The following is a 27456-nucleotide window of genomic DNA, read 5'->3' as shown; positions in this document are numbered from 1 at the left end:
CAGACTAAGTCCAACAGGGGCTAATAATAGGAGGCATGAGTTTTCAACATGCCCTCCCTCGTGGTATGTCTTGGGTTGTAAGACCTGAAAAGCATGCTGATGTTTCCGATAAAGGTGGTCAGGAACATTTGATTTCCTTTCATATTTATTTGACAGAATAAAGATATGACGGTCAAATCGTTTGTGCAGGTACATCATGTGGACGTACGGTGATGCCCAGCAATCGGAATTGATGCCAAAGCAACCGTGCTTGCTTGTGGTATAATGTGAAATGTACAAGAGACGTTTAACCATCTGAATACAATTCTTACATTTTCAAACTCTAAGGTCTGAAGCATGTACGCAATAGCCCTGAAGTTTCCGTTTGGTTTTGCCAATAGGAAGTGGAAAACACACGCACGCACGCACGCACACACGCACGCACACACACACACACACACACACACACACACACACACACACACACACACACGCACGCACAAACACACACACACGCACGCACGCACGCACAAACACACACACACACGCACGCACGCACGCACGCATGCACAAACACACACACACACGCACGCACGCACGCACAAACACACACACACACTCACACACACACACGCACGCACGCACAAACACACACACACGCACGCACGCACGCACGCACGCACAAACACACACACACACACACACACACGCACGCACGCACGCACAAACACACACACACACGCACGCACGCACGCACAAACACACACACACGCACGCACGCACGCACGCACAAACACACACACACGCACGCACGCACGCACGCACGCACAAACACACACACACACACACACACACGCACGCACGCACGCACAAACACACACACACACACGCACGCACGCACACACCTGCAATTGTAGTTACGGAACACTTTGGCACTTCAACCAAAAGTAAAGGAACCAGATAGGGATGTGAGTACAAACAACACAATTAAGGAAGATCCTGGACATCACAGGTCAGCGATGGTGACGATCTGTTTGCCGATGTTCCCTCCTCGCATCATCGACACAAAGGCTGCTGTAGAGGAAACATGAGGGTTGGGGGTATATTCCGATGAAAATATAGGCTTAGTAATAAAGGAAATTATTTGGTGGTTGTGGCGAGGCAAAAGTAAATGGTGAAGGTGGTAGTTTTTAAGCAGTACAGAAACTTTTTTTTACCTCCAGCTTTACTGAGACCGTGTTCAACAGTTTCACGAACCTGAAGTGAAAAAAGTGGATACATCGATTTCACGACTTAACTTGAACAAATCTCTTTCCAGTTCATACAAATTAACAAATCATTTAATTCATTCTGTCACACAAATTGATTCACAGCAATACACCGGTGGGGGGGGGGGGTGTTACTCAGACACGTTCATACACCTGGGGGTTGTTACTCTGGCACAGCAATGCAATGGGCAATCGTTACTCGGGCACATCAAGTAGGGCAATCGTTACTCCTGCACGTCAATACACTGGGCAATCTTCCATCGAGCAGAGCAATCGTTACTCGGGCATGTCGAGCGGGGCAATCGTTACTCCTGCACGTCAATACATGGGCAATCTGCCATCGAGCATAGCAATCGTTACTCTGGCATGTCGAGTGGGGTAATCATTACTCCTACATGTCAATACATGGGCAATCTGCCATCGAGCAGAGCAATCGTTACTCCTACATGTCAATACATGGGCAATCTGCCATCGAGCAGAACAATCGTTACTCCTGCACATCAATACACTGGGCAATCTTCCATCGAGCATAGCAATCGTTACTCGGGCATGTCGAGCGGGGCAATCGTTACTCCTGCACGTCAATACATGGGCAATCTGCCATCGAGCAGAGCAATCGTTACTCTGGCATGTCGAGTGGGGTAATCATTACTCCTACATGTCAATACATGGGCAATCTGCCATCGAGCAGAGCAATCGTTACTCCTACATGTCAATACATGGGCAATCTGCCATCGAGCAGAACAATCGTTACTCCTGCACATCAATACACTGGGCAATCTTCCATCGAGCATAGCAATCGTTACTCGGGCATGTCGAGCGGGGCAATCGTTACTCCTGCACGTCAATACATGGGCAATCTGCCATCGAGCAGAGCAATCGTTACTCTGGCATGTCGAGTGGGGTAATCATTACTCCTACATGTCAATACATGGGCAATCTGCCATCGAGCAGAGCAATCGTTACTCCTACATGTCAATACATGGGCAATCTGCCATCGAGCAGAACAATCGTTACTCCTGCACATCAATACACTGGGCAATCTTCCATCGAGCATAGCAATCGTTACTCGGGCATGTCGAGCGGGGCAATCGTTACTCCTGCACGTCAATACATGGGCAATCTGCCATCGAGCAGAGCAATCGTTACTCTGGCATGTCGAGTGGGGTAATCATTACTCCTACATGTCAATACATGGGCAATCTGCCATCGAGCAGAGCAATCGTTACTCCTACATGTCAATACATGGGCAATCTGCCATCGAGCAGAACAATCGTTACTCCTGCACATCAATACACTGGGCAATCTTCCATCGAGCATAGCAATCGTTACTCGGGCATGTCGAGCGGGGCAATCGTTACTCCTGCACGTCAATACATGGGCAATCTGCCATCGAGCAGAGCAATCGTTACTCTGGCATGTCGAGTGGGGTAATCATTACTCCTACATGTCAATACATGGGCAATCTGCCATCGAGCAGAGCAATCGTTACTCCTACATGTCAATACATGGGCAATCTGCCATCGAGCAGAACAATCGTTACTCCTGCACATCAATACACTGGGCAATCTTCCATCGAGCATAGCAATCGTTACTCGGGCATGTCGAGCGGGGCAATCGTTACTCCTGCACGTCAATACATGGGCAATCTGCCATCGAGCAGAGCAATCGTTACTCTGGCATGTCGAGTGGGGTAATCATTACTCCTACATGTCAATACATGGGCAATCTGCCATCGAGCAGAGCAATCGTTACTCGGGCATGTCAATACATGGGCAATCTGCCATCGAGCAGAGCAATCGTTACTCTGGCATGTCGAGTGGGGTAATCATTACTCCTACATGTCAATACATGGGCAATCTGCCATCGAGCAGAGCAATCGTTACTCCTGCACGTCAATACATGGGCAATCTGCCATCGAGCAGAGCAATCGTTACTCTGGCATGTCGAGTGGGGTAATCATTACTCCTACATGTCAATACATGGGCAATCTGCCATCGAGCAGAGCAATCGTTACTCGGGCATGTCAAGCGGGGCAATCGTTACTCCTGCACGTCAATACATGAGCAATCTGCCATCAAGCAGAGCAATCGTTACTCTGGCATGTCGAGTGGGGTAATCGTTACTCGGGCACGTCAAGCGTGGCAATCGTTACTCCTGCACGTCAATACATGGGCAATCTGCCATCGAGCAGAGCAATCGTTACTCTGGCATGTCTATACACTGGGCAATCTGCCATTGAGCAGGGCAATCATTACTCCTGCACATCAATACACTGGGCAATCTTCCATCGAGCATAGCAATCGTTACTCTGGCACGTCAAGCGGGGAAATCGTTACTCTGGCATGTCGAGTGGGTTAATCATTACTCCTGCATGTCAATACATGAGCAATCTGCCATCGAGCAGAGCAATCATTACTCCTACATGTCAATACATGGGCAATCTGCCATCGAGCAGAACAATCGTTACTCCTGCACATCAATACACTGGGCAATCTTCCATCGAGCATAGCAATCGTTACTCTGGCACGTCAAGCGGGGAAATCGTTACTCCTACACGTCAATACATGGGCAATCTTCCATCGAGCATAGCAATCGTTACTCGGGCATGTCAAGCGGGGCAATCGTTACTCCTGCACGTCAATACATGGGCAATCTGCCATCGAGCAGAGCAATCGTTACTCTGGCATGTCGAGTGGGGTAATCGTTACTCGGGCACGTCAAGCGGGGCAATGGTCACTCCTGCACGTCAATACATGGGCAATCTGCCATCGAGCAGAGCAATCGTTACTCTGGCATGTCGAGTGGGGTAATCGTTACTCTGGCATGTCAAGCGGGGCAATGGTTACTCCTGCACGTCAATACATGGGCAATCTGCCATCGAGCAGAGCAATCGTTACTCTGGCATGTCGAGTGGGGTAATCGTTACTCTGGCACGTCAAGCGGGGCAATCGTTACTCCTGCACGTCAATACATGGGCAATCTGCCATCGAGCAGAGCAATCGTTACTCTGGCATGTCGAGTGGGGTAATCATTACTCCTACATGTCAATACATGGGCAATCTGCCATCGAGCAGAGCAATCGTTACTCCTACATGTCAATACATGGGCAATCTGCCATCGAGCAGAACAATCGTTACTCCTGCACATCAATACACTGGGCAATCTTCCATCGAGCATAGCAATCGTTACTCTGGCACGTCAAGCGGGGAAATCGTTACTCCTACACGTCAATACATGGGCAATCTTCCATCGAGCATAGCAATCGTTACTCGGGCATGTCAAGCGGGGCAATCGTTACTTCTGCACGTCAATACATGGGCAATCTGCCATCGAGCAGAGCAATCGTTACTCTGGCATGTCGAGTGGGGTAATCATTACTCCTACATGTCAATACATGGGCAATCTGCCATCGAGCAGAGCAATCGTTACTCCTACATGTCAATACATGGGCAATCCGCCATCGAGCAGAACAATCGTTACTCCTGCACATCAATACACTGGGCAATCTTCCATCGAGCATAGCAATCGTTACTCGGGTATGTCGAGCGGGGCAATCGTTACTCCTACATGTCAATACATGGGCAATCTGCCATCGAGCAGAGCAATCGTTACTCTGGCATGTCTATACACTGGGCAATCTGCCATTGAGCAGGGCAATCGTTACTCGGGCACATTGAGTAGGGCAATCGTTACTCCTGCACGTCCATACACTGGGCAATCTGCCATCGAGCAGGGCAATCGTTACTCTGGCACATCGATACACTGGGCAATTGTTACAGCAGTTACTTGCACAGCAAAACTGAAACTCACTTATTTGAGCAAGTTGCATGCAGTCTGTAAGCTTGCCACTTCATACAAAGTGTTAGCACCATGTTCATTTGGGAGATGAGCTTAGTGTTGCAATGCCCAGCATTTTGTCATTTCTGCGCTAATTATTTGCTCACCTTTAACTTTCCATCAGCCAACCAAGCAGCAAGCTGGGCTACACTTTCTGCAAACCTCTCTTGGTAATGAAGCACGAGAAATCGTTCGCTGCAAACAAGTGAACAATCCTGAGAAGTTGTCTTGGGCAACTTCCATGTAATCAAGATCAAAATTTTTATGATTTATAACATCTAGTTTGGCCTATTTGGCATTGATCCCATCTGTGCTTTACATTACTCATGGCCAAAAAAAAGACATCTGACTCAATTTTACCAACTAGTGGATATACACATCAAGGAAGGATTTGTGGTTGGGATGGAACAGCATTTGATAGTACAACAAATAATCATGTGACAAAACGAGTACATGGAGACAACAATCCCATGACTTGAAGCACCACCACTGGAATGTCATGATGTCGTCTAACATGGTGAACACTGACAAAAAGTCTACTTTTGATTGGGCCAAGCAAAATTTAATAGACGTGTGGGAAGTACTGTACATATTTATATTGCGTAAACAGAATTGTAAGTTTGGTGATGACGTGTGAATCGGTGAGAGAGTTGATAGGAAGTTGTACAGACAAACACTGGCATGTTATAGGAAAGTCAAAAAAAAAAAAAAAAATAAAAGCAGGCAGGACGCTCGGCCGTCGGTTAATGTCAAAGCACTGAGCACAGTCGGTGACTGATCGCGTTTTCATGGTGACTTAAGATGCTACATTCCAAATACAGGACTTTTGAAATGACTAATCCACTCCAGAATACTCGATGCGCATGTGTAGAAACCCCTGAGCAACGAGGTTCATCGGGGCGGCCGGACAAATATCATGCGTGCCAGATAGGGATTGTAGCATAAAATGGCTCACAAAGCTTCTAAAAGAAGCTGAAAATACTTGGAAATGTGCATAAGACAAAGGAATGTGCCTCTGCACAACAAAGATTTGGAGAACTTTCTGATCAACTCGCCCAAAAAGTTGATATCTTGCAGGACGGACTGTTAAAACTCCTGATGATTATGGGCGCGTGCAAGACTTGTGGATGGCGCATTCTACCCAACCTCCCTGATAATGCGTGGTGTTGGCTTAATGGTTAGGGTGGTGGGCTTTGGATCCGAGGGTCCTGAGCTCAAATCCAGCTCAGCTGTTGAATTAATACCAGGTGGGGTTAACTTGGCCTGTCATCCTTCCGAGGTCGGCAAAATGAGTGCCAGCATGCTGGTATACTGTGTCGGAGTGGCGACCCGTCCAGGATTGTGCCCAATAGCCAAGGAGACTGCTTAAGCAGCACCAACGCTCTGCACAAAGTATGGTCCCAATCTCCTCCCCGATAATCCCCATCAGTGAGTGGGCTTTGAACCTTGTGGGATTACCTCGTGTGAACATGGCAGGCTTGGTGATTTATTTAATGGACATCTGCAATTGGAAAAAACAATGCCGTCATTACCAACATTCAGGCAGATTTCCCAGAGGGAGACATTATCTGATTTTACATACGTACATACATAAATACAGTATATGGGGAGCATGCGCCACATCGCTTCGCTGCGTCCACTTTCCATCAGTACTTCAGGGGCCTCTGTCTTGCCATCCCCCAAGCAGACGCCTGGCCCATCACCATCTCTTAGGGATAGGATATTCCAGGCACCCACCCAAAGGGACCACCTCAGGTTAACCCTGGTGGACGACACCTCAGCACCGTTCGCTGCAAACAAGCACCTCAGTGTGTTTTTGCGGAATTAAGTGTTTTACGGTAGCCGGAGTGCAAATCCTGCCACCAACATCTGAGGGAAGGTAACCAACTGCAGGAGGACGTCTGCAGACGCAGTTGGCACCGGATATGGATGGCCGTTGCCTCACAAGGAGCTCCTCCAACCTTTGCCAGGTTTTGTATTTAATCCTGCTGGGTGTCCATGTCCATACATCCTCCACACCAGGGGGACCTGGTGGGGGAAGCCAGTTTAGTCACCAAACACTCGACCATGAACGGGTTAGTTTGGGTTTACATGTTACCCATAGCAAGTCACAGATCTTATCTGGCCTGGCCTGACTTTTGGTGTTTCGTTACACCAATGGGAAGGTCATACCTGGGGCTTCTCGATGCACAGGGTAAGTTTAAAATGATGATATTTACTATTAGTCATGTTGGGTCAGAAGGGGGGAGGTGGGAGTGGGAGCTTTATGGGATATGAGTGCCGAAATCAATATTTGTACTTTTGGTTTGGTTCGGGAGCCACAAGAGAAATTATACGAGATTTTTGCATCTTTTGGTAAAAGGAGAACCACCTGTCTGTGTACGTGTGTATGTGTGCTATTTACAGTGCCACTGCTGGCTTGTACGAAAAGGAAATGGTACAAACTTAACACTTCTCATCCACGGATATTTCTCGTATTTTCTATATTTTCGTGAGTCCGGTTTTCATTTAGAAACAGAACAATTATGGTTCACCATTTTGAAATTACCACTCTTTCATTTAAATGCTGAAAATTATGTTGAAAAAGACGATTTGAATTGCAGATTTCGTGCTCGCAACGGCAGATTAAAAAGTCGGTGAAGCCAAACCGAGTCGGTGAAAACACACACACACACACACACACACACACACACACACACACACACACACACACACACACACACACACACACACACACACACACACACACACACACACACACACACACACACACACGGCCTCGTTTAGCATTCATACGTCATTTTGATAGTCCCGTATTGATACGCGTGTGGGTTTTTCGTACCAATGAATTATATGCACGATGAGAGTTCCGCACCCCAAGAATGGCCACAGTATGCAGATCCTCATAAACAAAAATGTATCATCCACAATAAATAGGGACGGTGGGTGAAGGGAAAGAAACCATGGCCGCTAACAGCGGTCACCGTCTGTACAATAAATAAAAATAACTCCTCGTGCCCACAGTTCCAACATCACACTTATTTATCTATGTCCTTAACTCACTCATGCTGGGGTTTACAGGAGGGGAAGAGAGAGAGAGAGAGAGAGAGAGAGAGAGAGAGAGAGAGAGAGAGAGAGAGAGAGAGAGAGAGAGAGAGAGAAAGAGAGAGAGAGAGAGAGAGAGACAGAGAGAGAGAGAGAGAGAGAGAGAGAGAGAGAGACAGAGAGAGAGAGAGAGAGACAGAGAGACAGAGAGACAGAGACAGAGACAGAGAGACAGAGAGACAGAGAGACAGAGACAGAGACAGAGACAGAGACAGAGACAGAGACAGAGACAGAGACAGAGACAGAGACAGAGACAGACATTTCTGCTCGCACCCGATTTATATGCCAAAACTCTCTACGACACATGCTTGAAGGCCCATCTGCCCAGAGTCACTCTGGGGAGGTGAAAAGGGACGGTGGGCGAGATCACCGTAGTTGCCAGTGACCCTTGGGGCATGAACCAGATGGCCAGAGGACGTCCTACAGAATGGCACCAACCCTCAAAAAGCCTGGACAGGAGGACTTCAGCAACAAGGAGCAAGGGTTGAACAGGAAGCAAAAAGTGAGCCGTGCCGTGCACGTCTTCTTTTTATCAACTCGACAGGGCGGAACCTCGACTTGCTGGCCTTGTGTTCATTGGCTCGGCAGACTGGTAATTTTCTGATCACGCATCAGTCCTGCTGGAGATGCGTGATGGAATCTCCAAGCTTGGTCATGCCTTCAGTGCTGTTTATGAAATGAAAACGCATAAAGGCCTAGATCACAATGGGGAAAACCACATAAAACATAAAGATGGGGAAATGGGGGGTTTAGACACAAATATTTTGGGAGGGAAAAGGAGGGCTTCACAAAATAAAACTCGACATTGCCTCGTCATACACTTATTACGTACACTTATGCTAATCATGTACGAATGAAATAACTAGTATAATCTATTCCCCAATTAAACCCTCAGCCATATCCGTAGCAATATTTTTCACAATATTTAGCAAACGCAACCCAAGGTATTCGTCCTGTACCAAGAAAATATCACCAGTGAAGAGTCTTCTGTGAGTATACTCTCTCAAGGCATGCATTACAACGTTTTTTTGTTTTGTTTTTATATCCCAAGCAAAACCATTCATACATCATATTGCATTGCTTAGAGTTTACATCAATTTCCTGGAAGAAAGCAGCGCATTATCAGCCATGACACTGTTAAATAATTACTGTACTCATGCGACCAATTGATTTCTGGTGGCCATTTTGAATATGGCTACTGTGACTGACATCAAAATATATTTCTCAATAAAATGAGCATGGTATCTTGCAAGGACCATGATGTAACTCTGAACTAAGTGTGATGGACCCAAACACATATCTACTGGAATACACCCCATACCCAAATAATTATTTGATGAGACGTACCGAGTAATGCTCCTCTGATGCAGAACCTGCTCAATGTCGTTCAGCAGCGGCGGAGGATATGGTACATCCTTGTTGTACTGAGATATTTGTCCACATAACACGATGTGACCACCTTCGTTCATCTGGTAAGAGGACCGGAGTAACTAGTTAAAACAATTTGAGGCAAATTGCAGTGAATTTCTCAAAGATATATCGATGTCTGTCTGTCTGTCTGTCTCTCTCTCTCTGTGTTTTTTTTTTCTCTCCTCTCCTCTTCCTCCACACACACACACACACACACACACACACACACACACACACACACACACACACACACACACACACACACACACACACACACACACACACACACACACACACACACACACACACACACACACACACACACACACACCACTTATTATTGGACAAGAAATACTGCTGGTATGGGTGTCTCAAAGTGCACCAAATTGCCTTACTCAAGAAAAATGCTCAAGTCCAAAGTATATAAAGTACAGTTTAACATAATAAGGGGGAATTCCTCATAAATCATTGATATAGTTTTCTTGTCAGGGTTAAATAATGGTCGACAATGAAAATGTTCTCGTACAAAGATGTGCATGACCATATTTCCAAGATCGCGTCCACAACCAGGCTGGCGTCCTCCGTCGTGCAAAGTCTTTCCTTGGCCAATCAGAACTTTTAACAACTTACAACCTCCCTGGTTCCTGCAGGGCAAACCCGGTCTGCCAGTAACCCTCTTCTTGTTAAACTCCCAAAATCCAGGCTCACTGCTCACCTGCACTAATGTGTTCCTCTTTCCCTCACGCTGTGGAACCATCTTGCCCAATCTGTTTCGTGCCATTCTTCCCTCCAGGGCTAGAAGACAGCTGTTCACCACTACCTCAGGTCACTCCCCATCCATACTCATGATCTCTTCCACCCAAAATGACCTTGCTCCCAAGCACTCCTTTTTTCCACGTCTTTGTGATTTCTCCCCCCCCTCCCTCACCTCTTTTTGTTTGGTTGTTGTCGGGTCATTTGTTCCTTTTCTGTTTCATCCTCACCTTTTCCCTTCCTCTTCTTGCCGTGTTTCATTCAGCTTGTGTGCAGCTTGTTCACCCCCATGTCTCCTTCTTCCGCTCCCTTTGATCTCACTCTCACTTCTATTCTGCTGTCGGTGTTTCCCCCTTTCCATTTTGTTCCCTTCCATTCTGCTCTCGCTCTTCCACGAGCCTTGACTATGTATAACAAAAAAAATTGCTGATGCATGCATGATTCCTCAGGTTATTGCAGTATGCTTGGGTACTTTTTTCCCCATGTTCAAACCTTTCATATCAATTGAAGCAAGGAGAATGGCTGATGTGATCACCTGTCGAATGACCGAGTTACTGATGTCACCGCCAACGTTATCGAAGTAGACATCGATACCACGAGGGCAACACGACTGCAATTCAGCTTCTACATTCTTCTTTTTGTAGTTTATGGCACCGTCAAACCCGAGCTCCTCGACCAGTACACGGCACTTCTCTTCAGAGCCGCAAATTCCAACCACAGTGGCGGCACCCTCCAATCGCGCAATCTGTAGGTTAAACACGTGATGTTTACAATAGAATCAGACTTATGAGGCACATGCCTCATTTCTTTGTCAGCAATAATATAAAATTAAGTTCATACTTCCATTACCAACCCTCCATCCCCACCAAATAAGTAAATAAATTACAAAGCTTGGCCAGTTGCAAGCAAGTGCAGATAAACACAGCTACACGTCAATTACAGTTTTTCCTGTTGAAGTCCAGAACTCAGGACACCAAGTTTGCTGCTTCCTTCACACGTCAGCTGTAAACTAATCATGGACAATCTACAGCCTGGGGAGAATAAAGTGCTCTACAATGAAGGTTCATTTCCTCCGAGAAAAAGCCTCTCATAATCAGAAATATCTGGCATTGACAAATGGACTCTTTTAGGATTCCAGGTTTGAATTTGAATACCATATAAATTAACATTTTAAAGTCGACAATGCAATTGTTTCAAAACAATTAAACTTCAACATGCTTTGCATGATAATAGCGTTTCTGCCCTCACCTGACCAGCCAGGTGTCCGCACGATCCAGCAGCCCCACTGATGAGCACAGTCTGATTTGCATTTTGACGAATGTGCCCCTTCACTCTGATTCCCAATAAAGCAGTCAGGCCAGACAGTCCTACAGCACCCAGGAAGTGAGAGACGTGGCCCCCAACAATGGCAGGATCAATCTGGAGGTGAATGTGAAACAGTATAACTAATGGGAAACAATTGAAGCCAAAGAAACTATGAAGGGTATGATGTACATTAAAATGTTTGGAGGTGCTGACAATCTTTTGAAACGGAGCTTTTTCAATGGATGACTTTGAAGTTAAGAATCAAACAAACACAAAAGGCAGAACCACAGTAGTCTTTTCATATTAGCAGTCTTCTTTTTCTTAAGTTGGCTCTTTCGGCAGAACTCAGATGGCATTGATCCTCAGCTTCCAGTCCTCTCCATCGGGCATTGCTGTGTGTAGTTCCTCTATCTCCAGGCTCATATCCTGTAACATGTTGATGTAGTTGACAGCTAGTCCGCTTGGCCTTCCGTGTATATGTGTCCAGAGTACAAGATTGGAAACGGGTTCCTTTTTTGCGGCGGTAGCAGTGCCCAGACAACCTGAGACATCTTCTTCCGAGTTTATCCGACAGCCTTGGAAGCGAACCATAGAGCTCTTGATTTGTTTTATGTTCAGACCAACGGACATTGAAAGCTGAATGAAGAAGTCGAGTAAAGCATCCATCAAGTCCCTTCTTATGGGTTGTATTGTTGCGGGCCGGGTCTCGGCGACGAGCACGACCACCAGATGGAGCTGTAGAGTCGGCTCCACCGATCACCCGGAATGTATAGGTCGTCACCCCGGATAACTCCAGAGCCGACGGGTCCCTTATCGGACCGAAGTTCGCCAACAGGTCGGCCACGTGGGGTAGGGTCGATTGCCAATTTCAATTTACCTAAATACCCACGTCGTCCAAGGTGAAGGTGTGTTGTTGTTATAAGGGGTGTAAAAATCCTAACTATTAAAATAATGCACAGCGCACGTACATTTAATTCCCATTAGACAAGGGAAAAGGGAGCTATCTATCCACATTTACTTATCGATATAACTGAGCTATAGGATCTGTATGTTGAGTGCAGTAAACTTCCAAATTCGTAACAGTATTAAGGGTCCATGCTTCACTTCCATAAAGTAAGACACTCAACGGTTACCGTGAACACTCGTTCCTTGATACGCCGAGAGTGTCAACTTCCATATTCTTGAAAGTTTGTTGCAAGCTCTCCATGTGACAGCTTTCCTTTGATATCCTGAGCAGTTGTGTTTACCCAGGAACCAAGATACATGAAGTCATTAACTGTCAAGTTTTATTCCATTGCTTGATTTGATTGAAACTTCTCTTGACTCGTTGAATGCCATCACTTTTATTTAATTGGCATTAATTGTTAGCCCTACTTTACTGGCACTTGTTTCGACCTCTTTAGAAGTTCTTGCGCTGAATCAATTTCTTCTGATAAATAAGGCTACATCATCGGCAATGTCAAGATCAGTAAGAACCTCCGGTCTGATTTCTACTTTTTACTCATTCCAGTTGGAACCTAGATTCCTCCTTGCCGTTGATAGTGTTTCTGAGTGTGTAATCAAGCACTATTACAAACAAGTGAGGGCTAAGGGCGTCTCCCTGTAATACCCTGGCTAGAATTTTGAAAAGCTGTGTTTCTCCATCGGGTAGGTGTATCTTGGCATGTGTGTACCTATATGTATTTAAAATCACCTTCACAAGTTGATCAGGAATTCCCTGTGCTGATAGGATCATCATCATCTTGCCACAATGGGTGAAGTTAAAGGCTTTTCGAAAAATTAATGAATGGAATTATTGCAGGATGGTTCTAGGCACTAATTCCTTCTCTTAGCCTTCACAGGACAATAATGTGTTCAGCTGTTCTCCTTTCAACCCAAAATCCATTTTGGTTTGGCCTCAGGTGTTGATCAAGATCAGGATGGATTCAGTTCAAAATCGTGTGATTGAAGATCTTGGCAACTATTGAGATTAAGTGAATACCACTATGGTTGCTCCCAAGACTGAGATCTCCTGATTTTGGAATGGGAACTATATTTAAGATCGACCATTGTTTATTAGGCCTATCTTCTCCCATTTATTGCTGCATTACAAAAGTCAAGAACGATGGTGTTGATATTAGACCGTTTAAGAAGTTCTGGTGGTGCATCACCTTCGCCACAACTCTTTCCTTTCACTAAAGACATCTTTATTTTGTTGTACTAGCAGGTTGCTCGTGCCCGCACGGGATTCCAAACGGGATTGGGATTAAGGCGGCAAAAATGCAAATGGCGTCTTCTGTCATCGATCCAGCAAGCTGGGAGCAACAATTCACATGTATTGCCACATCTGATGCACTTTGAATGCTACAATGGCGGCGAGGAGCTCCATTTGAAACTGTTCGTTCAATATACGTCGCTTTTTGATGCTTCAGTTAATAAAAAATATGTATTAGTGTCAAAGCCAGTGACCAATTTCATATTAATAGTAGGATTATTCAATGTCGAACCGAGCCATCTTGATGGCAAGGTCTTCTAAGACACTATAGGCTTCCTCCTGTTCATCCTCTATTGTCAGTGGACTGCCTGAAGATTGTGAAAACGACTGAATCAGTTCTTAATCCTTTCCACATCGGTACTTCCTTTAATACGACAATTTTGCGAGGCCTTTCTTAAGCAAATGTTGTTTATGAGGCACTAACTCCTTTCACACTTGCAGTTGATATGTGCTTTCTCTACTTCTTCAATTTCCTTCCTGAGGTTGTTCTCTCATGCATCGTCATACTCTTTTATTAAGGCTTTCTTCGCCTGTTCGTATTCGAAGCGGTTGCTTTCCTTTGCATCACATTGATAAGCTTCATATAATTGTTTGGTATTTTCTCTTGCCTTCACTACTATAGGGTTTTTAGGAAGATAATTCTTATTTTCCTTCTTTCTTTTTGGTATAAATTTCCTTGCTCCGTCTTGGTTAGCTCGGATAAAAATGGTCGTATCTTTCTACTGCTGTTTCTTCTGCATCTTTGAGAAGAAGCTGAAACTTGTCGTGGATTTCTACAGCATCTTCCTTCTGCAATTCTGTGTTTGACCCAATCCGATTGGTTTCTCCTCAGCAGACTTTTACTCTTCCTCAGGCTAAGTTTCACAGTTCAGCACCTTTCACATGATTTCTCCACTTTTTTATGAACGAGGATATAGTCTGCTAATACTCGCTACCGTGTGGGTCGATGCAAGTCCAACAGTTTCCTTCTTTCTTTCAGAAACGAGTGTGAACAATTTCAGGACCCCTTTCAGTTGTAAGGAAGCCTGGTGTTGGCTTATTGGTTAGGGTGGTGGCTTGGGATCCCAGGGTCCTGAGTTCAAGCCCCATAGGCTGCTGAATTAACACCAGGGGGTTGACTCAGCCTGTCATCCTTCCGAGGTCGGCGAAATGAGTACCAGTATACTGGTCCCGGTGTATGCCCCGGTTAGAATAGGTGTACCATATCCCTGTGTGTCGTAAGAGGCGAACAGGGTTGGCGTCAGGAAGGGCATCTGGCCATAAAACATTGCCTCAAGAAAAAGCCAACCCCTGCACAGCAGGGAAAAATGGCTGTAAAAACGGGTTTTTTTTTTTTCAGTTGTAAGGCCGACGAGGAATTGGCCATTGCGATTTGTCGTGTCATGAAAATGAAAACGAGCATCTTCCAATGTAACTCATGCGTTGAAGTCCCTTGCTATAATGAGCATGTTTTGGACAGAGCCTTTTAAAAAGGCCCTTCACAGGCTGTATGCCTGGTGTTGGCTTAATGGTTAGGGTGGTGGGCTTTGGATCCGAGGGTCCTGAATTCAAATCCCGTTCAGCTGTTGAATTAATACCAGGTGGGGTTAACTCGGCCTGTCATCCTTCCAAAGTCGGCAAAATGAGTGCCAGCATGCTGGTGTACTGTGTCGGAGAGGCGACACATCCAGGATTGTGTCCAATAGCCAAGGAGACTGCTTAGGCAGCACCAACGCTCTGCACACGTGTCTGCAACCGGTCCAGACGGCATCAGCCCACATGTCCTCAAAGCCTGCTCTTCTGCTCTTGCTCACCCTCTCTCTGTTCTATTCACCCTCTCATTTGCCCAAGGTCATCTGCCATCTGCTTGGAAATCTGCTAACATCACTGCCCTGCATAAAAAAGGTGCAAAAACAGATCCCTGTAACTACAGACCAATCAGCCTTCTCCCAATCATCAGCAAGGTTATGGAATCCATCATCGCTTCAGACATGAAATCCTTCCTCTTCTCCAATGGCTTGATTTCCAATCATAAATTTAGTTTCAGACCAGATCACTCTACCCTGGATATGCTGCTTCTGCTCTCCCATCAATGGATGGAGGTCCTCAATGCCAGACAGGAAATCCGAGCCGTATCCCTGGACATATCACGTGCTTTTGACACAGTCTGGCACCCTGCACTACTCACCAAACTCTCTTCCCATGGTATTCAAGGCCATCTCCACTCATGGCTCGCAGACTTGCTCTCCTGTCGCAGTCAACGTGTGGCCCTAAATGGAGTTCTTTCATCCCCTCTTCCTGTGCAGGCTGGAGTTCCTCAAGGTAGCGCTGTTCTTTTTCTGGTTTTCATCAATGATCTCTCGGACTCTCTGGAAAATCCTCTATATCTCTTTGCCGACGACTCCACCCTCTGCCGTACCATCTGTCATCCCTCAGACCGGCAAGCAGCAGCTTCTTCACTCACTGCAGATATGGATAAAATCACAAACTGGTCCAACACGTGGAACATGTCTTTCAATCCAGACAAATCTCACACTCTCACTATGTCTCTTCGAAAGGACCATTTAGAAAACCCCCCCCATCCACTTTCTCAACAATCCTCTGGAAGAAGTCTTTTCTTTCAAGCTTCTGGGTCTCACTATCTGCCATGACCTTTCCTGGGAAAGTCACATTTCCAACCTCGCCTCAAAAGCCAGTCGCCGACTGGGAATCCTCCGTCGTGCTAAGTCCTTCCTCGGCCCTCTTGAGCTCCTGACCACTTACAAAGCTTTTGTCCGTAGCCTGATGGAGTACTGCTCTCCCCTCTGGGCTGGTGCTCCTGCCTCCCACCTTTCTCGGCTTCACGCTGTCGAAACCAGGGCATTTAAGATCATCGGCATCTCCCGCAATGAAGCTGAGCCATTGGGCCTCTCACTCAATCACCGCAGGTTGGTCGGTGGTCTTTCTGTCTTCTACCGTCTCCTCTCCAGCCTTGCCCCCCCTGCTCTCTCTGCGATTTGTCCCCACCACATTTCCACAGGGCGCTCAAGGTCCGCCAACAACCCCCTTCTGGTAAAACTACCAAAATCACGAATCACTGCTCATCTTCACTCTTTCATTCCTCTTTTTTCCCTCCTTTGGAATAAACTTCCTCATTCTTCCCTCCAGGCTTTCAAAACAGCTGTTCACCACCACCTCTTATCTTCCCCCATCCAAATCCTCGATCTTTTCTACCCCCGATAATCCACCCAAGCCCACTTCCTTCAATTCCCCTGCTTTCCTTCCTGAAAGTCCCTGTAATGTCCATCTTCTCTTCGCCATGTTCCCTGTCCCAACCCATCCCTCTCCCTTCCACAGTTCACCTAATGTGTCTGTTCCCCACTGTTTTGTCCCTTCCACTCCCGCCCCTCTTGTCTCATGCCTCCTTGCTGTGAGTTGTGTGTTAGCTCTCATATGAGCCTCGACCAAGGTATACAAAAAAAAACAAACAAACAAAAAAAAGAGTGTGGTCCCAATCTCCTCCTCCTTCTCAGGCTATTGCAGAGTGCTTCTCCTGTGTTCTGATCTTCCACATTTGTGGGACAATAGGTGGCAGTAATTGTCATTGCTGGGTTTCCTAAGAAATTTACAATAAGTCCGAGTTCAAAATAAATGGGAACCGTTTCTGAAATTGGTGTTAAAACAAGTGTCCATGTTATAAAACCAAATCGGCTAACGGATGACTGAATAAACGACGACAACGCAATAAGTCAGAGCCATGATCGTTTTAAAATGTAGATTTTACATTTGAAGATAATGCATCATGGGAAGACCTTCTTTTTTTTGAGTATACCACGTCGAGGCTCTTGTAAGAGCGAAAACAACATTGCTGTGACTTTTCACAACTTCACTGTGAATCCCATTTTTGGGATTGGGCTTCCACATTGACAATGATCTGGCGAACTTAACACCTCGTCTATACAAGGGACGATACAAGGGACGCGTCTATACAAGGGACGACGATCCCAACACAATTTTCCATCGCTTCCTTGTTTACAAGAGGTGAACACGAACAACAAATTTCTATCAGTGTCAGCATACGCGACACAAATGTTGAACATGAAAATTTTAAAATAAATGGCATTGAGCCTTCTATAAATACCTGCTCCACACAGGTCGATTGGACAACAGGATATGACCCATAAAAGCTGATTATATTTAATTTAATAAACTAACGTAATCATCTCACTTCATGTATTACAATCCTTGTGACCTCTCCACATCCTCCTGCATTCATATAAATTTCTATCAGTACGTGTTGACGATGTCTTCAATTCCTTTTACCCTATTTAACATGGACGTGGAGCACAATACATGAGCTATTGATAAACCTTTCTCTCGAAAGGGCACAAATAATACGGCTTTCAGGTAAGCTCACCTTATTGAGTGAAGCACCAGGCAGGGTGGAACGCAACTGCCAGGGCCAGGTAAAAGAGCGCACAATGTCACCGGGGGCAAGACCTTCAAACTCACTTTGCTCTACCAGCCCTATACCTGTCCCCTCAATAGCTTTGCCAAGCTTCCAGGGTCTCAGGTAATCTGCCCCCGTATCTGCATTCATTTGGCAACGCTGAGGAAGGCATGGGCAACAAAACAGAAGGAAATAAACACCACATTATTTTCTTAAATTCCAATGCGTTGCAAAATATTTATTCGATTTGCACTCCGAAAGATTTTTTTTTGTTGTTACTGTCCGTTTTGTTTTTATTTAAACGAGGAAATACATGGAAAGTGACACAGAGAAAGGTAATTCTGCTTACCAAGCCGGCACCATGTCTCCATCTCAACTCTATCATAATCATCATCATCACCATGATCATGACCATATCACACTCTTGGTGGAGAATCGGTATTGCAGAAGGAACCTCTTGGCAAGGATAAGACCAGGTGGTTTTATTACACTGGGTGGTTTGGTTATGCTGGGTGGTTTGGTTATGGTGGGTGGTTTGATTGTGCTGGTTGGTTTGATTGTGCTGTGTGGTTTGATTGTGCTGTGTGGTTTGATTGTGCTGTGTGGTTTGATTGTGCTGTGTGGTTTGATTGTGCTGGATGGTTTGATTGTGCTGGTTGGTTTGATTGTGCTGGTTGGTTTGATTGTGCTGTGTGGTTTGATTGTGCTGGTTGGTTTGATTGTGCTGTGTGGTTTGATTGTGCTGGTTGGTTTGATTGTGCTGGTTGGTTTGATTGTGCTGGTTGGTTTGATTGTGCTGGTTGGTTTGATTGTGCTGTGTGGTTTGATTGTGCTGGTTGGTTTGATTGTGCTGGCTGGTTTGATTGTGCTGTGTGGTTTGATTGTGCTGGTTGGTTTGATTGTGCTGGTTGGTTTGATTGTGCTGGTTGGTTTGATTGTGCTGGTTGGTTTGATTGTGCTGGTTGGTTTGATTGTGCTGGTTGGTTTGATTGTGCTGTGTGGTTTGCTTGTGCTGGTTGGTTTGATTGTGCTGTGTGGTTTGATTGTGCTGGTTGGTTTGATTCTGCTGGTTGGTTTGATTGTGCTGGTTGGCTTGATTGTGCTGTGTGGTTTGATTGTGCAGGTTGGTTTGATTGTGCTGGTTGGTTTGATTGTGCTGGTTGGTTTGATTGTGCTGTGTGGTTTGATTGTGCTGGTTGGTTTGATTGTGCTGTGTGGTTTAATTGTGCTGGTTGGTTTGATTGTGCTGGATGGTTTGATTGTGATGGTTGGTTTTGATTGTGATGGTTGGTTTTGATTGTGCTGTGTGGTTTGATTGTGCTGTGTGGTTTGATTGATTCCGCTTGGTGGTTTGATTGTGCTGGTTGGTTTGATTGTGCTGTGTGGTTTGATTGTGCTGTGTGGTTTGATTGTCCTGGTTGGTTTGATTGTGCTGGTTGGATTGATTGTGCTGCGTGGTTTGATTGTGCTGCGTGGTTTGATTGTGCTGTGTGGTTTGATTGTGTTGTGGGGTTTGATTGTGCTGTGTGGTTTGATTGTGCTGGTTGGTTTGATTGTGTTGGTTTGATTGTGATGGTTGGTTTTGATTGTGATGGATGGTTTGATTGTGCTGGATGGTTTGATTGTGATGGTTGGTTTTGATTGTGATGGTTGGTTTTGATTGTGCTGTGTGGTTTGATTGTGCTGGTTGGTTTGATTGTGTTGTGGGGTTTGATTGTGCTGTGTGGTTTGATTGTGCTGGTTGGTTTGATTGTGTTGGTTTGATTGTGATGGTTGGTTTTGATTGTGATGGATGGTTTGATTGTGCTGGATGGTGTGATTGTGATGGTTGGTTTTGATTGTGATGGTTGGTTTTGATTGTGCTGTGTGGTTTGATTGTGCTGGTTGGTTTGATTGTGCTGGTCGGTTTGATTGTGCTGGTTGGTTTGATTGTGCTGGATGGTTTGATTGTGATGGTTGGTTTTGATTGTGATGGTTGGTTTTGATTGTGATGGATGGTTTGATTGTGCTGGTTGGTTTGATTGTGTTGGTTTGATTGTGATGGTTGGTTTTGATTGTGATGGATGGTTTGATTGTGCTGGATGGTTTGATTGTGATGGTTGGTTTTGATTGTGATGGTTGGTTTTGATTGTGCTGTGTGGTTTGATTGTGCTGGTTGATTTGATTGTGCTGGTTGGTTTGATTGTGCTGGTTGGTTTGATTGTGCTGGTTGGTTTGATTGTGCTGTGTGGTTTGATTGTGCTGGTTGGATTGATTGTGCTGTGTGGTTTGATTGTCCTGGTTGGTTTGATTGTGCTGTGTGGTTTGATTGTGCTGTGTGGTTTGATTGTGCTGGTTGGTTTGATTGTGCTGGTTGGTTTGATTGTGCTGTGTGGTTTGATTGTGCTGGTTGGTTTGATTGTGCTGGTTGGTTTGATTGTGCTGGTTGGTTTGATTGTGCTGTGTGGTTTGATTGTGCTGTGTGGTTTGATTGTGCTGGTTGGTTTGATTGTGCTGGTTGGTTTGATTGTGCTGTGTGGTTTGATTGTCCTGGTTGGTTTGATTGTGCTGGTTGGTTTGATTGTGCTGGTTGGTTTGATTGTGCTGTGTGGTTTGATTGTGCTGGTTGGTTTGATTGTGCTGTGTGGTTTGATTGTGCTGGTTGGTTTGATTGTGCTGGTTGGTTTGATTGTGCTGTGTGGTTTGATTGTGCTGTGTGGTTTGATTGTGCTGTGTGGTTTGATTGTGATGGTTGGTTTTGATTGTGATGGATGGTTTGATTGTGCTGGTTGGTTTGATTGTGCTGTGTGGTTTGATTGTGCTGGTTGGTTTGATTGTGCTGTGTGGTTTGATTGTGCTGTGTGGTTTGATTGTCCTGGTTGGTTTGATTGTGCTGTGTGGTTTGATTGTGCTGTGTGGTTTGATTGTTCTGGTTGGTTTGATTGTGCTGGTTGGTTTGCTCGTGCTGTGTGGTTTGATTGTGCTGGTTGGTTTGATTGCGCTGGTTGGTTTGATTGTGCTGTGTGGTTTGATTGTGCTGGTTGGTTTGATTGTGCTGGTTGGTTTGATTGTGCTGTGTGGTTTGATTGTGCTGGTTGGTTTGATTGTGCTGGTTGGTTTGATTGTGCTGTGTGGTTTGATTGTGCTGGTTGGTTTGATTGTGCTGTGTGGTTTGAAAGGGCTGTGTGATTTGAGTGTGCTGGTTGGTTTGCTCGCGCTGTGTGGTTTGATTGTGCTGTGTGGTTTGATTGTGCTGGTTGGTTTGATTGTGCTGTGTGGTTTGATTGTGCTGGTTGGTTTGATTGTGCTGTGTGGTTTGATTGTGCTGTGTGGTTTGATTGTGCTGGTTGGTTTGATTGTGCTGGTTGGTTTGATTGTGCTGTGTGGTTTGATTGTGCTGTGTGGTTTGATTGTCCTGGTTGGTTTGATTGTGCTGTGTGGTTTGATTGTGCTGTGTGGTTTGATTGTGCTGGTTGGTTTGATTGTGCTGGTTGGTTTGATTGTCCTGTGTGGTTTGATTGTGCTGTGTGGTTTGATTGTCCTGGTTGGTTTGATTGTGCTGTGTGGTTTGATTGTGCTGTGTGGTTTGATTGTCCTGGTTGGTTTGGTTGTGCTGGTTGGTTTGATTGTGCTGGTTGGTTTGATTGTGGTGGTTGGGTTGATTGTGGTGGTTGGTTTGATTGTGCTGGTTGGTTTGATTGTGCTGGTTGGTTTGATTGTGCTGGTTGGTTTGATTGTGCTGGTTGGTTTGATTGTGCCGCGTGGTTTGATTGTGCTGGTTGGTTTGATTGTGCTGTGTGGTTTGATTGTCCTGGTTGGTTTGATTGTGCTGGTTGGTTTGATTGTGCTGGTTGGTTTGATTGTGCTGGTTGGTTTGATTGTGCTGGTTGGTTTGATTGTGCTGGTTGGTTTGATTGTGCTGGTTGGTTTGATTGTGCTGGTTGGTTTGATTGTGCTGGTTGGTTTGATTGTGCTGCGTGGTTTGATTGTGCTGGTTGGTTTGATTGTGTTGTGGGGTTTGATTGTGCTGTGTGGTTTGATTGTGCTGGTTGGTTTGATTGTTTTGGTTTGATTGTGATGGTTGGTTTTGATTGTGATGGATGGTTTGATTGTGCTGGATGGTTTGATTGTGCTGGTTGGTTTGATTGTGCTGGATGGTTTGATTGTGATGGTTGGTTTTGATTGTGCTGGTTGGTTTTGATTGTGCTGGATGGTTTATTTGTGCTGGTTGGTTTGATTGTGCTGGGTGGTTTAATTGTGCTGGTTGGTTTGATTGTGCTGTGTGGTTTGATTGTGCTGGTTAGTTTGATTGTGCTGGTTGGTTTGATTGTGTTGTGTGGTTTGATTGTGCTGGTTGGTTTGATTGTGCTGTGTGGTTTGATTGTGCTGGTTGGTTTGATTGTGGTGGTTGGTTTGATTGTGCTGGTTGGTTTGATTGTGCTGTGTGGTTTGATTGTGCTGGTTGGTTTGATTGTGCTGGTTGGATTGATTGTGCTGCGTGGTTTGATTGTGCTGGTTGGTTTGATTGTGTTGTGGGGCTTGATTGTGCTGTGTGGTTTGATTGTGCTGGTTGGTTTGATTGTTTTGGTTTGATTGTGATGGTTGGTTTTGATTGTGATGGATGGTTTGATTGTGCTGGATGGTTTGATTGTGCTGGTTGGTTTGATTGTGCTGGATGGTTTGATTGTGATGGTTGGTTTTGATTGTGATGGATCGTTTGATTGTGATGGTTGGTTTTGATTGTGGTGGTTGGTTTTGATTGCGCTGGGTGGTTTCATCCCACTTGGTGGTTTGATTGTGCTGGGTGGTTTAATTGAGCTGGTTGGTTTGATTGTGCTGTGTGGTTTGATTGTGCTGGTTAGTTTGATTGTGCTGGTTGGTTTGATTGTGCTGTGTGGTTTGATTGTGCTGGTTGGTTTGATTGTGCTGTGTGGTTTGATTGTGCTGGTTGGTTTGATTGTGCTGGTTGGTTTGATTGTGCTGGTTGGTTTGATTGTGCTGTGTGGTTTGATTGTGCTGGTTGGTTTGATTGTGCTGGTTGGATTGATTGTGCTGCGTGGTTTGATTGTGCTGGTTGGTTTGATTGTGTTGTGGGGTTTGATTGTGCTGTGTGGTTTGATTGTGCTGGTTGGTTTGATTGTGTTGGTTTGATTGTGATGGTTGGTTTTGATTGTGATGGATGGTTTGATTGTGCTGGATGGTTTGATTGTGCTGGTTGGTTTGATTGTGCTGGATGGTTTGATTGAGATGGTTGGTTTTGATTGTGATGGTTGGTTTTGATCCCACTTGGTGGTTTGATTGTGCTGGGTGGTTTGATTGTGCTGGGTGGTTGGATTGTGCTGGTTGGTTTGATTGTGCTGTGTGGTGTGATTGTGCTGGGTGGTTTGATTGTGCTGGTTGGTTTGATTGTGCTGGGTGGTTGGATAGTGCTGGTTGGTTTGATTGTGCTGGTTGGTTTGATTGTGCTGTGTGGTGTGATTGTGCTGGTTGGTTTGATTGTGCTGGTTGGTTTGATTGTGCTGGTTGGTTTGATTGTGCTGGTTGGTTTGATTGTGCTGGTTGGTTTGATTGTGTTGTGGGGTTTGATTGTGCTGTGTGGTTTGATTGTGCTGGTTGGTTTGATTGTGTTGGTTTGATTGTGATGGTTGGTTTTGATTGTGATGGATGGTTTGATTGTGCTGGATGGTTTGATTGTGCTGGTTGGTTTGATTGTGCTGGATGGTTTGATTGTGATGCTTGGTTTTGATTGTGATGGTTGGTTTTGATCCCACTTGGTGGTTTGATTGTGCTGGGTGGTTTGATTGTGCTGGGTGGTTGGATTGTGCTGGTTGGTTTGATTGTGCTGTGTGGTGTGATTGTGCTGGGTGGTTTGATTGTGCTGGTTGGTTTGATTGTGCTGGGTGCTTGGATAGTGCTGGTTGGTTTGATTGTGCTGGTTGGTTTGATTGTGCTGTGTGGTGTGATTGTGCTGGTTGGTTTGATTGTGCTGGTTGGTTTGATTGTGCTGGTTGGTTTGATTGTGCTGGTTGCTTTGATTGTGCTGGGTGGTTTGATTGTGCTGGTTGGTTTTGATTGTGATGGTTGGTTTTGATTGTGCTGTGTGGTTTGATTGATTCCGCTTGCTGGTTTGATTGTGCTGGTTGGTTTGATTGTGCTGTGTGATTTGATTGTGCTGTGTGATTTGATTGTGCTGGGGGGTTTTTTCATTGCCTTCACAGCAATCAGTCAGGGCAGGAATTTGGAATTCATTCAGATTTCTTGCAATAATTTACCTACTCCTCATGAAGGACACCGGGATCTCGAACACCTTCCAATGAGAACGTCACTCGGTCGAGTGCATGCCTCTGCCAGGCTGAACAGTTTACGTTTTGTATCCCCCACTGAGAGGCCGGATCTAGATCCAGACCTTAACCAAAAGCTAATCAGCTTGTTTTTGTCACCTCCACAACTCATCTATCAACTTTTATCACAACCACTCAATAACGTGTTGAGATATCTTGTAAATCTGTTTTGGTCTTTTATCTGTCAATGGTGAAGAATCACTTAAATTCTCGTATCCGGAATCGAATCAGGATCACGATCTTCACCAAAATCGAATCGATTCGTCCTTGTCACACACCCAATCCGTACAACAAGTTTTGTCACAACTCCTCCATAACTTTTTGAAATATTCTGATCACACACAAACAAACAAACACACAGGGTTGAAACACATCTGGTAAACTGATCCTCTGCCTTCACGTCCATCCGAGGCACGGACCACACACTGATGCCTCGCCCTGCATGTGAAACACCAGGGTGACACTTTATACTTGGGCCGTGATTCGAATCCAGGCTATACAGCTCAGAGCTGAGTGCACATACCTCTCAGCTATCCTGTCTTCGATACATTTGATCAAACCCAACGAGAAAAATCAATGAATCGTCCCACATTTGTGCCAAGAAAATAAAGGCATTCTGACAGCGTTGGAACAAATCACCTGGCAACCAAAAATGTATATATATATATATATATATATATATATATATATATATATATATATATATATATATATATATATATAAATATTAATAAATAAATAAAACACTGCACTCTCAGCGAGTCTTACGTACCATGTAAGGATCAACAGATAGACACAAAGTGCGCACCATGACCCAACCTGTGGCAAGCACACTTGGCAATTTGTGGACACTCAACTCAAAGTTGTCCTCTGTTGGTTCAGCATCCTTTCCTGTTGGGACAGTCACAGAAGCACGTACATAATTATTAAGGCATTTAACCATTTCATAGCGAGCCACAGTACGCACTTACAAACAAGGTCAGGTGTGAGAGTGTCAGCACTATAATGTAGTGATGTATAAAAGGAGAAGGTGCTGATTGATAAGGTTCCTGGAGCAACACCTGGACGAGAATGTAAAAGCACGGCCTGCACGTCCATCGAGTCGACGAGCTGGCGTCTCCCAGCAACGGGATGACGATGTTATTAACCGATGAAGAATGTGAGTATTATGAGGGATTTCCTTTCCCCTGACCTCGTCTCACTCGTCTCAGGTGGAACTGAAAGCAGATAGGATTTCCAAAATGATGTTGTTCCTCGGTTTTAATGGCGTTCCGGTTCCTCAGAATGACAATTACTCTTTTACAGGTCCAGTACGGTCAGGAAAAATGATTTGATCGTGTAAACATCAGAAATGTTTACACCGTCTCCAACCAAATGCAGTACTACAGTGCGGTCTGTAGTACAGAATACGTGACGTCTGAACGGAAGTCAGGTGAGAAAGCCGTTTATCCAATCAGTCACTTCCGCATCGATGATTCACTCTCCGTCACTTCATCTAAGCCTGGTGTTGATTTAACGGTTAACATGGCTGGCTTAAGATCTTAGGTCTTGATTTCGATCCCATATTTCTCGCCACTGAATTAACACCAGGTGGGTTGACTCACCCTGCCATCCTTCTGAGGCCATCAAAATGAGTACCAGCTTCCTGGTAACAGGGGCACTGCATCAGCAACACTTCCAGAAAATGATGGAATCAAGCAGCCATGGCCTGCATATGAAACAACCTCCTCACGTTTGTTTTCATCGATGTTGTTTGTTATTCGTTTTTATTTATGACTACTACATTTACTGCCAATACTACACCACCACTGCTACCTCTAGTGCCAGTACTACAATTACCATCACCATTAGTACCATCACTACTACTGCTGTATATCCTGAGCAATGATCTGATATCCTTTCTGAGCAGGCTGAGACACTATCAGCTGGAGGGGAGTGGATCATCCATCCCACATTTCTAATCCACTTTGGTGGAACCATGACTATACATTAACCCTTTGATCAAAACTGAACTGTTGAAGCCCTGGTTGTAAAGAGGGCCATAGTTGGAGCCATTGGTGTAAAGGGCTTATTTTATGATCGATACCTGTGTGTGGCTCCGTAAGCTCTGTACACATTCACCTTGGTAAGCTGTGTACGTGTTTACCTCGCTGTGGCTTCATAACTTCAGTAACCAGGGTGTGTGTTGACTCACAAAGTGCACCGCCCCTTGTTTGGACGTTAAGCCAGGTTTCCAGTCTGCTGCTGCTGGTTTGTGGATGATAAAGATCCCACGGTATCCTTCGATGAAGAGTATGTGAGTCCCGTCAGCTGGCTGAACAAATTACAAATCCCATTCCAAAGCTGCACTGCACAGATTGGTTTCTCTCTCTCTCTCGACAGGCAATGATGCTACTCACCCGGGGCCAACTCGTAACCAACTAACTGCTGGCTCAAGGTGGGAGAGAGAGAGAAAAAAAATTATTTCATTTTATTTTGTGTTCGTTAAAGGTCTGACAGTGCAAACCTTACAGGTCTGTGCCATGTCGATGCACCATAATACGTTGCCTGCAGTCCACAAATCGACTACACCTGCATTAGACACTGGATCTGTTTTGTTGTGCTCGGCATAGGGCCCTTTCTATTCTGGTCTGGCAGGCCATGTCCCATGATCTCTTTTGTTTTATTCATTGTAACACCACAGACTCTCCCATTATTAATTGTCTATTTTCTGTACATTAGTTGACAGACTAAGCTAATCATATGTTGGGCATGTCTCATCATACTAGATAGAATGTAAAATAATAATGAAATCCCCAAAAGTCTAAATTCAAG

General features: G+C 45.1%; 1 protein-coding gene across 5 annotated transcripts; it reads right to left on the bottom strand.

Moving 5' to 3' along the window:
• Positions 1-127: 127 nt before the first annotated feature.
• Positions 128-27251, bottom strand: PTGR2 (prostaglandin reductase 2). Of its 5 annotated transcripts, none has more exons than XM_085894567.1 (9): positions 26837-27251; positions 25415-25533; positions 18290-18481; positions 11604-11774; positions 10891-11100; positions 9540-9661; positions 5195-5282; positions 1197-1236; positions 128-1053 (listed from the first exon to the last, which is right to left on the bottom strand). In XM_085894567.1, the coding sequence occupies exons 2-9, from the start codon at positions 25451-25453 to the stop codon at positions 986-988; spliced, it is 930 nt and encodes a 309-aa protein (XP_085750693.1). In that variant the 5' UTR covers positions 25454-25533; positions 26837-27251; the 3' UTR covers positions 128-985. The 5 variants fall into 5 exon arrangements, 4 of the variants coding, with proteins under 4 accessions (XP_085750693.1, XP_085750694.1, XP_085750692.1 ...); XM_085894568.1 differs by having other exon boundaries at positions 25451-25533; XM_085894566.1 differs by lacking the exon at positions 26837-27251 and adding an exon at positions 25704-26827 and having other exon boundaries at positions 25451-25533.
• Between the last annotated feature and the right edge of the window lie 205 nt (positions 27252-27456).

The sequence above is a fragment of the Eptatretus burgeri genome, chromosome 9 (genome assembly GCF_056783735.1).
Source record: "Eptatretus burgeri isolate ZD-2024b chromosome 9, Ebu_testis_v1, whole genome shotgun sequence".
In the NCBI taxonomy this organism is placed as follows: domain Eukaryota; kingdom Metazoa; phylum Chordata; class Myxini; order Myxiniformes; family Myxinidae; genus Eptatretus; species Eptatretus burgeri.
This window is presented reverse-complemented; position numbering and strand designations above follow the sequence as displayed.